The sequence below is a fragment of the Manis pentadactyla genome, chromosome 8 (assembly GCF_030020395.1).
Source record: "Manis pentadactyla isolate mManPen7 chromosome 8, mManPen7.hap1, whole genome shotgun sequence".
NCBI classification, from domain to species: Eukaryota; Metazoa; Chordata; class Mammalia; order Pholidota; family Manidae; genus Manis; species Manis pentadactyla.
Window position 1 is genome coordinate 112439500 of NC_080026.1, and position 14434 is coordinate 112453933.

Sequence of the window (14434 nt, forward strand, 5' to 3'; positions counted from 1 at the left end):
GGGTTTTTGTTCTTATGTAGTTTTTTGATTACCAATTCAGTTTCATTGCTGATAATTAGTCTATTCAGATTTTCTGTTTCTTCCTGGGTCAGCCTTGGAAAGTTGTATTTTTCTAGAAAGTTGTCCATTTCTTCTAGGTTTTCCAGTTTGTTAGCATATAATTTTTCATAGTAATCTCTAATAATTCTTTGTATTTTTGTGGTGTCCACAGTGACTTTTCCTTTCTCATTTCTGATTATGTTTATGTAGATAGACTCCTTTTTTCTTGATAAGTCTGGTTTGGGGGTTATCGATTTTCTTTATTTTCTTGAAGAACCAGCTCCTGGCTTTCATTGATTCCTTCTACTCTTTTATTCATCACAATTTTATATATTTCTGCTCTAATCTTTATTACATCCCTCCTTCTACTGACTTTGGGCCTCATTTGTTCTTCTTTTTCTAGTTTCATTAGTTGTGAGTTTAGACTGTTCATATGGGATTGTTCTTCTTTCCTGAGGTAGGCCTGTATTGCAAAATACTTCCCTCTTAGCATGGCCTTTGCTGCATCCCACAGATTTTTGTGGTGCTGAATTATTGTTGTCGTTTGTCTCCATATATTGCTTGATCTATGTTTTTATTTGGTCATTGATCCACTGATTATTTAGGAGCATGTTATTAAGCCTCCATGTGTTTGTGGGCTTTTTTGTGTTCTTTGTGTAATTTATTTCTAGTTTCATACCTTTGTCATCTGAGAAGCTGGCTGGTACAATTTCAATCTTTTTTAATTTAGTGAGGTTTTTTTTATGGCCTAGTATATGACCCATTCTTGAAAATGTTCCATGTGCCCTTGAGAAGAATGCGTATCCTGTTGCTTTTGGATGGAGTGTTCTGTAGATATCCGTTAGGTCCATCTGTTCTAATACGTTGTTCAGTGCCTCTGTCTCTTCACTTATTTTCTGTCTGGTTGATCTGTCCTTTGGAGTGAGTGGTGTGATGATGTCTCGTAAAATGAATGCATTGTATTCTATTTCCTCCTTTAATTCTGCTAGTATTTGTTTCACATATGTAGGTGATCCTGTGTTGGGTGCATAGATATTTATAATAGTTATATCCTCTTGTTGGATTGACCAATTTATCATTATGTGAAGTCCCTCTTTGTGTCTTGTTACTTTCTTTGTTTTGAAGCCTATTTTGTCTGATACAAGTACTGCAACTCCTGCTTTTCTCTCCCTACTAATTGCATGAAATATCTTTTTCCATCCCTTTACTTTCCATCTGTGTATGTCTTTGGGTTTGAGGTGAGTCTCTTGTAGGCAGCATATAGATGGATCTTTTTTTAAAAAATCTATTCAGTGACTCTATGTCTTTGATTGGTGCATTCAGACCATTTACATTTAGGACAATTATCGATAGGTATGTACTTATTGCCATTGCAGGCTTTAGAGTCATGGTTATCAAAGGTTCACGGGTAATTCCCTTACTCTCTAACAGTCTAATTGAACTCAGTAAGCAAATAAAAAGACATCTAAAGGTTGGTTTTTTTTCCCTCCTCCATTCTTTATATATTAGGTATCATATTCTGTACTCTTTGTCTATCCCTTGATTGACTTTGGGGTAGTTGATTAGATTTTGCATCTGCTTAGTAATTAATTGTTCTAATTTCTTTACTGTGGTTTTATTTTCCCTGGTGACAGCTATTTAGCCTTAGGAACTCTTCCATCTATAGGAGTCCCTCCAAATACACTGTAGAGGTGGTTTGTGGGAGGTAAATTCTCTCAGCTGTTGCTTATCTGAAAATTGTTTAATCCCTCCTTCAAATTTAAATGATAATCTTGCTGGATATAGTATTCTTGGTTCAAGGCCCTTGTGTTTCATTGCATTAAATATATCGTACCACTCCCTTCTGGCCTGCAAGGTTTCTGCTGAGAAGTCTGATGATAGCCTGATGGGTTTTCCTTTGTAGGTGATCTTTTTTCTCTCTCTCTGGCTGCTTTTAAAAGTCTGTCCTTATCCTTGATCTTTGCCATTTTAGTTATTATATGTCCTGGTGTTGTCTTCCTTGGGTCCCTTGTGTTGGGAGATTTGTGCACCTCCATGGCCTGAGAGTATATCTCCTTCTTGAGATTGGGGAAGTTTTCAGCAATTACCTCCTCAACGACACTTTCTATCCCTTTTCCTCTTCTTCTGGTAGCCCTATAATGCACATATTGTTCCGTTTGGGTTGGTCACACAGTTTTCTCAATATTCTTTCATTCCTGGAGATCCTTTTTTCTCTGTGTGTCTCAACTTCTTTGTGTTCCTTTTCTCTAATTTCTATTCCATTTTCCGACACCTTCTACTACATCTAATCTGCTTTTAAATCCCTCTGTTGTATGTTTCATTTCAGATATGCAATTTCTTAATGATTGAATCTCTGTCCTAAATTCATCCCTGAGTTCTTGAATATTTTTCTGTATCTCTATGAGCATGTTTATGATTTTTATTTTTATCTCTCTTTCAGGAATATTGGTGAGTTCAGTTTCACTTGGCCCTTTTTCCAGTGTTTGTGAGATTTTGGTTTGAACCAAGTTCCTTTGACGTTTCATATTTTTGTGTGGCACCCTCTAGTGCCCAGAAGCTCTCTTCTCTGGAGCTGCTCAGCCCCTGGAGTGATGTTGGGGGTCGCAGGGGAGCGGCTCTGGTGCCTTGGGGGAGGAAAGAGCTGTTTACTGCTTCCCAGCTGCAGTGCCTGTCTCCCCTGTCAGAACCAGTGGGGTGAGCACACAGGTGTAAAGCCTTTGGGCTTTGCATTTGTAGCTGCCCTAGGCAGGGCCTCCCTCTGGCTGGCCTGACACCAGGGCAGGGACTGCCGGTTTGCGAGCCAGTGCTGGCAGGCCAGGAGGAAGGCGCAACTGGCTGCATATCACAGTGGGGATCCTTGGAGCTGAGTATCCAGCCAAGGGGATGGAATGCCTGAAGCTCCTGAAAGTTCCCATCCTGCTGGGCAGAGCACACCCAGACAACCTTGTCCACCTATCCCTTTTCTTGAGCAGCAAGCTCCATGCAATCCCTGCCCCTTCAGCAGCCCTCTCGCTGCTAGAAAGCCTCTCAGACTACCCACCTTTCCTTTGTCCCAGAGCAGCCAGGTGTGGATCCCTGTCCTCCACAAATGGCTGGAATCTCAGTCTCTCCAAGTATTCTGCCTGTCTTAGCTTTCCAACCCCACTAATCTCCAGAGCACCATGAAATGTAGGTTTGTGTTCCCAAAGCAGATCTCCAGGGCTGGGTGTACAGCAGTCCTAGGCTTTCACCCCCTCCCCACTCTATTTCTCTTCCTCCCATTGGTGAGCTGGGGTTGTGGAAGGGCTTGGGTCATCCTGGATCGAGGCTTTTGTACATTACCCTGTTTTGTGAGGTCTTCTCTGTTCTCCAGGTATATGCAGTCTGGCACAGCCTCCTTTCCTATTGCTCTTATAGTTGTATTAACTATATTTTCACATTATATGTGGTTTTCGGAGGAGTTCTCTGTCTCATGTCTCATGCCGCCATCTTTAATCTCGGAATCTAGTCTTACCACTTTAATACTGTAGTGGAGGTTCTAGCCAGTGCAGTAAGAAAAGTCATCAAAGGCACACAGATTTGAAACAAGAAAAACAATTTATTTGTAAACAGTATGATTGTGAGCAGAGAAAATTCTAGACTCTAAAAAAAGGATTAGTGAGTGGGCTTATCAATCTTGCAGGAAAAAAGGGCACTTTAAAAACAGTATTTCTATACACTAGCAAAAAACAATGGGAAATCAAAATTAAAAATACCAATTATGTAACATAAAAATGAAATATTTAGGGCTAAACTAAACAAAATGGGTGTAACTCAGTAAGTATGCTAACAAACTACAAAACATTGATGAGAAAATGGAGAGATATATTATATTCAAGGACTTGAAAACAATATTATTAAAGTGTCAATTCTCCCCCAAGTTGATTTATAGAGTTAAAACAATTCCTCTCAAAATCTTAGCAGGCTTTTTTGTAGAAATGGATGAGTTAATTTTATACTTTATATGAAAATGCAAAGGATCTAGAATATTCAAAACAATTTTCAAAAAGAACAAAATTAGAGGAATGATTACATTACTTGATTTCTAGATTTACTGCAGACCTACAATAATCAAGACAGTGTAGGGAATAAATTTAGACATACAGACCAAAGGAACATCTGATACTTCAGAAATAGAACCACATATACACGGTCAACTGAATTTTTACAAATGTGCCAAGATACTTAATAGGGGAAAGAACAGTCTTTTCAACAATGACAATGGAACAACTGGATATTTGGGGGACCAGGTTCAAGAGTAAATGAACATTTACACTTACCACACAACATACAAAAAAGTTAACTTGAAATGGATCATAGAACTAAATGTAAAAGCCAGAACTGTAAAACTTAAAGAAGGAAATACGGATGAAAAATTTCACAAGTAGGAATAGGCACAAATTTAATAAATAAAACACAAAAGTACAAACCATTAAAAAGATCAATAAATCCATCTTCATGAATATTAAATTAAGTTAAAATTGTTCTTCATAAAATGTCTGGACTTTGGGAAATACCATTAAGAAGATGCAAAGGCAAGCCACTGACTAGAACAAAATATTCACCATACATATAAGTAACAAAGGATTTACACCCAGAATACACAAAACCTCATAACTAATGTACACACAAAAGAGATAAACAATCAAATTTTTAAAATAGGCAAATGATCTGGAAAATTTACACAAGAAGTTACATATATACTGGCCAATAAGCAAATGAAAAGCTGCTCAATATCACTCATCATCACACAAAATAAACAGTAATTTTAAAACTGTAACATATACAGTGTAATGACAGCACTGTACAGCCACTACAATGGCTAAGATTAAAAAAGACAATTCCCAGTGTGATAAGAATACGGAGTAGCTGAAATTTTTACTCATTGTCAATTGGAATGGAAAATGGTACAACTACTACTGACAACAGTTTGGTAGGTTTGTTTTTAACATCTTTATTGAGATACAACTTACGTATCATAAAATTAATTAAAGTATACAATTCAATAATGTAGTATATTCACATGGTTAATGCAACTATCACTATGATCTAAGTTTAGAACACTTTCATCAACCCCCCATAAAAACCTCATACCCATTAGCAGTCACTCCCCACTCTACTCTCCAACCCCAGACCTAGGTAACCACTTACCTATTTTCTGTCTCTATAGATTTGCCTATTCTGGACATTTCAAATAAATAGAATTAAAAAATATGTGGTCTTTTGTGACTGGCTTCTTTTACTTAGCATTTGTTCTGAAGAGTCATCCATGTTGTAGCATCAGTACTTCATTCTTTTTGATGGCTGAATAATATTCCATTGTATGGATTTATCACATTTTGTTTATTCATTCAGTTGCTGGTAGACATTTAGGTTGTTTCTGGCTTTTAGTTATAAATATTTTTGTGTACATATTTTCATTTTTTAGGTAAATATCTAGGAGTGTCACAACATGGACAAATCTCAGACAAAAAAGAGCACATTTTGTATGAATTTATTTATGTGAAATTCTATAAAAGACAAATTTAATCTATGGTGACAGAAATCACATCAGTGGTTGCCCAGGGCCCAGACTTAAGGATAACACTGACTGCAAAGGGAACTTTTTTGGGTAACAGAAATGTTCTGTATCTTTTGGTGGTGGTGGTTAAATAAATATATCATTATATGTTAGTTATTCCTCAATAAAGGTAAATAAAAAATAAATCCAGTAAATCACGACTAGTCAAAAAAAAAAGATAGACATATGGCTATGACAGTAAGCTTTTGTCTTCTTTGGTCTTAATATTCCATTTTTTATTGAGGTGAGAAAGAATGATTCAGACTGATGTATCCAAAACTCTAAGCTTGGAGTTCTTAGTATTCTAACAATGCCAAGGACTCCCCACACTGAGCTCCTCTCTTCCACTGCTGGCAATCATCCCTAACAAACTAAATGGACTGCAGGTAGCAATCAACAGTGTTTGGAACTATTTTCAGCTGGGTGCTAGCCACATGAGGTTTTGTAACTAAGTGGGTGTACTTACCTAGACCTTCTGACAAACACAATCATTTGCCAAGCTTGGGACTTACAGGATCCTGCCTTTACCAAGGACATCTAATGAAGGTTCTGTTTTTGCCTTTTTATGAAACTGAGGCAGGGATGAAAGGTATGAGATGATCATGGCTCTCCAAGTGGAAATTCACTCCAAATAAAGGTTATCAGCTGACTATTTATGGTTTTATAATGAAGCAATATTTCACTAAGGTACAAGAACAGGGAGATTGCCTGACCTACTTAGGTTTATAAAGGGTTAGGTGGGGCTGCTGTATACACGCCAAACACAGCAGAGTGAGGCCTACAGAAGGAGAAGACAGGCAAAGGTCTAAGCAAGAAAGTAGTGATCCTGATTCTTATACTGTAAAAGTCCTTAGGGCAGGTATGATTTCTGCATTTTTATAGCCCCTGGCTTGACACACAGCAGACACATCTGTATTTTTGCACAGAAAAGAAATGATCTGGGAAACGTGAAGCTAGGACACCCATGCCTTGTCTTATTACATTAATCAAGGACACCCTGAAGCAGAGAATTCTTAGACCAAAGCAGATTCTGAGTGCTTCCTTGGAAAATAAAAATTGGTTCTTTTTCAGAACACTGTAGCTCAAAGTGGTTGAAAAAAAAGAAAACACACCAATAGCACAGGAACCAGAACAAATAGCAACCTGCTACTAAAATCACAGACCCTATCTAGTGAGCATCTATGGGGTGCTTACAGTGCCTTTCTATCCAAGAGAAGCTGAATATCTCTCCAGGGCATAATCGTCCAATACAACTGTATGGAAACAAGAACCCAAATGGTGAACACAAATCTCTAAAAGAATTATGCCTTTTAAAAGGTAACTGTTTCCTGTATACAGATACCCTGTATATAATAATGCATACAAATTTTTTTCCTTTTTATTTTCATCTCATATACTTCAGGACCAAACTCAATTTCATAACCAATTTAAGTTACCCAGTTCTCTCAGTCCACCCATGTCTTTCAAGCCAAAGCGTATTACCAAAAGGCACTCCATTGCCCTGAGATTTATTGATGTGACAGACTGGTTCTGCCCTTCAGCAAGACAGACCAGATAATGAACCTCACAGTGGGTGATTAGTGAGAGGTTATCAGTTGGTTAAAGGAATGGTTACAGTAACTTCCTTTAATTTCCCTGGGTAGTTGCCCCATATCCCTGACTTTATTTGGTTGAAGCCCAAGATACCCCTTGTGAAGCTTTTCTTTGCACTAATTACAGATCCAACATGCTCATGTCTTTACCCTACACAAGCAAGGCATGTAGTCACACTAAGAGGCAGCCAAGGTAATGAGGGTGGGAGATTCATGATACACAAATACTGCATCCAGCCTTCTCCTTCTGTATGGCTTCCACCCAGCTCAAATCATGGGGCAGATGTCTGCACTCCCCACCTAAGGTTTCCTTCCTTAGAAACATATTGAACCGCAGGGAGGGAGACAGAAAATAACATCTCTGCTCCTAATTCAACAGCAATTTGACATGAGATCTCTGCCTCCCTGCTAGGCCTCACTTATTTATCCCTCTCTAACACACAGAATTCATTAACAGAAATCCCATTTGTGGGCTATCCAAAATTTCCCTTCTAGCTTGGGCAGGTCGTTTTTAAGATTACAACCTCTTTTGAGCAGTATCAATAGTGCAAGGTCAAAGTGCTGTTATGGTACTTGGTAAAAACATTTCCAATTAACTCAGCTTATAACAGATAAAAGTTTGCATAGCAACACTTCTCACCTCTGCTCCTCCAAATACACCTTATAGAAATTTGAGCTACCTCCTGGGGAAAAGGTTGCAGTGAAAATAAAAGAAAAGTTCCCAAGATCTATTCAGAAGGAAAGAAGTTGCTAAAAACCAAACTGAGGAGAGAAGTCTTATACTCTCATCTGACAATTGGAGTGAATGATCTTTCTAAGGTTAAACCAAGAAAGCAAGGGCTGCTGTCACCTGGAAACTCTTGAAAAGGTGACAACTACTGGAATTTCTACAAGCTCCAACACTGTTCCTCCTATGCACTGCCAATGAAGCTTCCCTGGCAACGAAGCCTGACTGAGGAAGACCAGAAGTTTATGTGGTAGGCATTTCAAAATTCATAATTGGAGAAAATCCTGACAATCACAGAGATGAATAATAAGCAGAGCTCCTCACCAGTGACATCTGTATTCATCTTGCTTGGCTGTGGGACATTAGTTTTGAGAGTTTTCATTTTGCCTTTTTTTTTTTTTTAATGGAACTACTACTTTAAAAACAATTAAAATTCAGTGTGCTTTTAGATTTTGACTCACATACATATATTATCTACTAAAATAAGTAAATAAAAAGCTCTTTTTATAATCCATCATGTTCCACTGTGTGTGGAAAAGCTTCACTTTTCATGGTGACTTTCCTGACATGCTTAGATGGAATAAAGAGACTCTTCCCTCATTTATAAAGTTATCATACTGTGTCAGGAACCTATACTTGGGCATGTCTGCTTAAATGGCAGGCAAACCCTGCAGGCCCCTGTATAGCAGATTATTTCCCCAACTAAATGGGTCCTCCCCAAACCAGGACCTTCCCCCACCTCCAGGAATGAGCCCAGTTCTCTTTACTCTGCCTGCTTTCCCCTCCACCTCCCTATCCCTGGCTTGCCTCTTCCTTCAGAATACCTGACAAGCTCAGGTTGTCACATATGCCTCAGGCTGAAGAAATGGAAAAATCTCAGACTTTGTTGTCAGGAAGACTTAGGTTGGCATTATGGCTCTACCACTAATAGCTTTGTGACCTTAGACACATTACTTAGTCTCTTTGGCATTCTCAGCTATAGTATTGCACCTGTGCCAAACAGTTGATGTAAGAATTAGATAAATAACCCATGTAAAAATGCCTAGCTCAAAAACTACTAGTTGTTCCTTTCCTTTTATCTATTTGTGTCCCTTTAAAGTTCAAGACACTTTACCCAATCTCTCTAGGGGTGCAATTTACCTTCTGGTCCAAGACAGAGGCCATCCTGATAGCACATAATGAGTTGGCTCTTATGTGAACCTTCTCACGATGTCCTACATAACATAAGGCTGACAAAGCTGCCGTCGGAAAATCCCTCTGCCTCAGACTCTGTCTTTCCTGCTTTACTGAATCCAGTGAACAAACATCTCATATCAAACTTTGTTTCCTGCCAAACAGGTCAAATGAAATGCCAGAATTTAAACAAAGGCAACAAGGAAGGCAGGGTCAAACAAAGGGTCAGGAAGCCAAAGTTTGTGTCACATGCTCACACTCAGTAAGAGTTCCCACAGCAACCATCACTCAGGATTACAGAGAAGCAGTGCAAAACTACAGGCTGTTGTGGAAAAAACATGATGCCAAGTACAGGAAATTGAGTTATGGCTATTGTGGGAATCTTAAATCTCAGCTTTCCAGCATATGTATCTGCCAAGGCTGCCTTGCACGTGGTTAAGGCCCTGTTCTAAGATGAGAGCCAGGGGCTCTCAAAGTGGCCTGCTCAGAGGCCTAATTGCCTTGAGGAGAACTGTATACACGCGGCTCCATGAGGAAAGCGAACTGCATTTACCTCCCATCCAGAAAGCCCTGCCTCACAGCTTTATAGCTCCCTTCTCCCAGTCCTCCTCAACAAGCAGCAGTGTGCTGGATCTGGCTCACACACGCTTCGCCTGTAAGAGCTGGCTGTTAAATTTTCAAGCATTGTGAGAGTCGCTTGGCTTAACGTTGGTAGTTATGGCAGGAGCATTCACACCTAACAATACACATCAGTCCCCTTCCCACCACTCACCCCCTCTGCCAGTTGTTAAACATTTACAAGCACAGCAAGTTAGCCAACAACTCTAAAGTTCAAGGATCAGGCTCTATCTTCTTCATATGCCTTGAAGCTATTAGGATATCTCCCAGAATCTCTATGTGCTTCCTCTTAGGTGTTTTCAAGTAATGAATGTCATCCAGGGCCTCTAACAATGTTTGCCCCACAGATAAGGGATCTGCTGTTATTAGCACCTCACTCCTCTCTGGGAAAATAAAGCTAGATTTCAGTAGGACTTCTAAATACACTGCAGTTATTGGTAGTGACCCTTAAATTCAGGAGAAAATCAAAAAGGTTTAGAAAGATTACTAACAGAAATAAGTACTTAGCTTCCAATGTGACCTTCATTCATTTAAATGTGAAGCATTTTTTGTTTCCCTAATTTACTGTAACCTACTCCCCAAAATGAATGATACTCTGCTTTGTCATAATACTTTTGAAGATACCTCTTGCAATATACATTATTCAGGTCTCCTCTGAATCCAAAATCCAAAACCCTAGTGAGAGTGGAGACTTAAAGAAATAATGAGAGGTGAAGCACCATAAAATCTGGTTACTCTGTCCTACGGTCCTTTGACATATGGGGATGCCAGCAGCAGTTTTCTATTCTTCTCTGAAAGGTCCTAAGTTTGTATGTAGAGAAATTTTTAGTGAGCTCCTGGGACACTTGGCAGAAAGCTTCAAGATAGGCTTACTTATCTTAAAAAATAGAATGGCAGTTGCCAGGGGGAGCGGGAGAAGGGAAAGGGGAGTTGATGTTCAATAGATAAGAGTTTCAGTTTTACAGGACGAAAAAGTTTTAGAGACCAAACTGCATAATAATGTGCATGTATTAACACTACTGTACACTGAAAAATGGTTAAGGTGGTAAATTTTGTTATGTGTTTTTTATTAAAATTAAAAAAAAACACATCGATTTGCCTATTAGGTCTCATCACATGCCTAGCATTGAGGCTGGTTCATACTAAGCACTTGATGAATGCTTGTGAATTGAATCAAAGGCAGTACAATTAGGACAGGGATGAGAATCAGTTCATTAGGGATCATGGAAACTGTGATAACAATTTAAATAACTGAATTGTATTTCTAAGTCACCCAGCTTCTGGGTATCCTATAACCCCAAGACAAGACTTACAGAAACTCTTGGACTTTTCACCATTCTTTCTGTCCTTTTTCAGATCCTGGCTTTGAGTAGATTTTACAGTCTATGCCTCTCCAATTATACAATCCCTCTTTCAAGGCCTAACTCAATTATTCTCTCCTCCATATAACCTTTCCTGACCACCACAAACTGCAGAGATCTTTCTCTAACAGGAACTCCCGTATCTTATTGCTAGTACTAGCCAGCTATGATGATAAGTTGCCTTAAGCCATCTTTTGCACTTATTCCATCCTTAGAGAACAAAGGACCTTTATCATACTTCTGTATCCTTCAAATGCCCAGCACAATCTGAAGGAGACAGCAGGTCCTAAATGCTAAAATACTGATATCTAAGCTAAATAAAGGAATAAGAAACCAAGAATGGACCAATCATGTCCTTGCTTTCTAATGGGTTATTTCAAAGGCACAAAACTGGTCATGCATGTGACTGGAAGCTTAAAGAGTCATGTGCTCAGGGAAGGTTTTGACTTGAATCCTAAATTGCCACCATGTCTTCTAAATATTCAGGGCACTAGAGAATCTTCTGTAAAGTTCTGCTGTGAAGACATCTCTTGCCTATAAGGAAATTAGAGTTGACATAAATCAATGTGTCATAGCATTTGTAAGCCAAAACAAATAGTGAAGAACTTAAAAGGAGATTCAAAGTCACTCAAGATTGCAGCATGAGTAGGGTGGTGGAAATCTCCTCCCAAAACCACATATATATTTGAAAATACAGCATATACAACTATTCCTAAAAGAGAGACCAGAAGACACAGTACAACAACCAGGCTACATCTACATCTGTGAGAACTCAGCATCTCACGAAAAGGGTAAGATACAAAGCAGTGACCGGTGGGATCCGAGCACTCCCCCAACCCCAGCTCACCAGTGGGAGGAAAAGAATCAGAGTGGGGAGGGAGTGTAAGGACAGGACTGCTAAATAACCAGCCCTAGTAATCTTCACCGGGAGCACAGACACACATCGTATGGTGTACTGGATGTTAGAGAAACAGAAAAGTAAAATCTGAGATGGAGACTGCAAGCAGGTCCCTGCAACCAGCTCCCCTGGGACAAAAGAAAAGTGGGTGCTTTTAAAGTCTTAAAGGGACAATGGTTTAAAAGGTGGGCAAAATCGTCCTGGCACACTCACCCTAGCAGGCTGAGAATCTTAAGGAACTTCAGGCGCCTTAACACCCTGCGTGGCAGAGCAGCTCTGAAGCCCCTACAGTGATAAGCAGCCTGCTGTTCATTCCCCACTGCTGGTGCTGCAAGCAAACCAGCTGACCCACCACTGCTGTGGAGCACCCAGGAAGCAGCCCTGCCCACAGCAACCACACAGAATCTTCTCCCAGCGCACAGCTAACCGGGCCAGACCGAGAAGCTGCTGCCTATGTGCAGCTGCCCGGCACAGGCAGAGGAAGATGGCTCAAGGTCCAGAAGGCACAAAGGGGCACCATTCTCATAGGAGAACACACCTGGCAGGTCTGCAACCCCCTGCAGTGCCCTAGGCTATCCCGAGGGCCACCCCACCCATGGAAGCTCCGGGAATTAACCCAGAGACTGCTCCCGGTGTGCGAGTACTGGCACAGGCAGCGGAGAAGGGCAAGGGTGACCAGCAAGCAGGAAGGGACTTTGTTCTCCCAGCTAACACATGCAACATCTGCCAGTGATCACTTCTATTGCCATGAAAAGGCAGAAGAACCTGTTCCAGTCAAAACTCACTCAATTCCAGAGAGGGGGCCTGGTGAGATAGATATAATCAATCTTCCTGAAAAAGAATTCAAAATAAAATCCATAACCATGCTGATGGAACTGCATAGAAATATGCAAGAGCTAAGGTATGAAGTCCGGAGGGAGATAACAGAAATGAAACAATCAATAGAAGGACTTAAGAGCAGACTGGATGAGGTGCAAAAGACTGTTAATGGAATAGAAATCAGAGAACAGGAATTGAGAGAAGCTGAGGCAGAGAGAGATAAAACGATCTCTAGGAATGAAAGAATATTAAGAGAACTGAGTGACCAATCCAAATGGAACAATATTTTCATAACAGAGGTACCAGAAGAAGAAGAAAGAGAAAAAGGGATAGAAAGTGTCTTTGAAGAAATAATTGCAGAAAATTTCACCAACCTGGGGAAGGAAATAGTCTCTCACACCATGGAAGCCCACAGAACTCCCAACACAAGGGACCCAAGGAGGACAACACCAAGACATATAATAATTAAAATGGCAAAGATCAAGGACAAGGACAGAATATTAAAGGCAGCAAGAAAGAGAGAAAAAAGATTGCCTACAAAGGAAAACCCATCAGGCTATCATCAGACTTCTCAACAGAAACCTTACAGGCCAGAAGAGAATGGCATGATGCAATGAAACAGAAGGGCCTTGAACCAAGAATACTGTATCCAGCAAGCTTATCATTTAAGTTTGAAGGAGGGATTAAACAATTTTCAGATAAGCAAAAGCTGCGGGAATTTGCCTCCCACAAATCACCTCTATGGGGTATTTTTGAGGGACTGCTCCAAATGGGAGCACTCCTAAGGCTAAATAGACATCACCAGAGAAAATAAAATTACAGCAAAGAAAGCAGACCAACCAAATACTAACTAAAGGCAAAAAATAAAATCAGCTATACACAAAAGCAGTCAAAGGGAACACAAGAGTACAGAATAAAACACCTAACATACAAAGAGTGGAGGAAGAATAAGAAGGTAGAGAAATAAAGAATCACCAGACTGTGTTTATAATCGTGTAATAAGTGAGTTAAAGTTAAGACGGTTAGATGGCAAAGAAGCTACCCTTGAACCTTTGGTAACCACGAACCCAAAGCCTGCAATGGCAATAAGTACATATATATCGATAATCACCCTAAATGTAAATGGATTGAACACACAAATCAAAAGACACAGACTAATAAAATGGATAAAAAAGCAAGACCCATCTTTATGCTGCTTACAAGAGATGCACCTCAAACCCAAAGATATACAGACTAAAAGTGAAGAAATGGAAAAAGAGACTCCATGCAAACAATAGAGAGAAAAAAGCAGGTGTTGTAGTACTTGTATCAGACAAAATATACTTCAAAACAAAGAAAGTAACAAGAGATAAAGAAGGACATTACATAATGATAAAGGCCTCAGTCCAACAAGAGGATATAACCATTATAAATAACTATGTAACCAACACAGGATCACCTACATATGTGAAACAAATACTAACAGAATTAAAGGAGGAAACAGAATGCAATGCATTCATTTTAGGAGACTTCAACACACCACTCACTAAAAAGGACAGATCAACCAGACAGAAAATAAGTAAGGACACAGAGGCACTGAAGAACGTATTAGAACAGATGGACCGAATAGACATCTATAGAACTCTACAC

The 14434-nt window shown here is 39.7% G+C and overlaps 1 protein-coding gene across 3 annotated transcripts in view; it reads right to left on the reverse strand.

Annotated features, from left to right (window-relative positions):
• ARMH3 (armadillo like helical domain containing 3) overlaps positions 1 to 14434 on the reverse strand; it is a 251635-nt gene that overhangs the window by 25938 nt on the left and 211263 nt on the right. The window contains exon 25 of one of the 3 annotated variants that reach the window (XM_057506237.1): positions 2328 to 11622. The exons of the other annotated variants lie outside the window; for them this stretch is intronic. Within the exon in view, the coding sequence (XP_057362220.1) occupies positions 11563 to 11622 (60 nt within the window). The 3' untranslated portion in view covers positions 2328 to 11562. Of the gene's footprint in view, positions 1 to 2327; positions 11623 to 14434 lie in introns of those variants that run through there. 3 annotated transcript variants of the gene reach the window in all.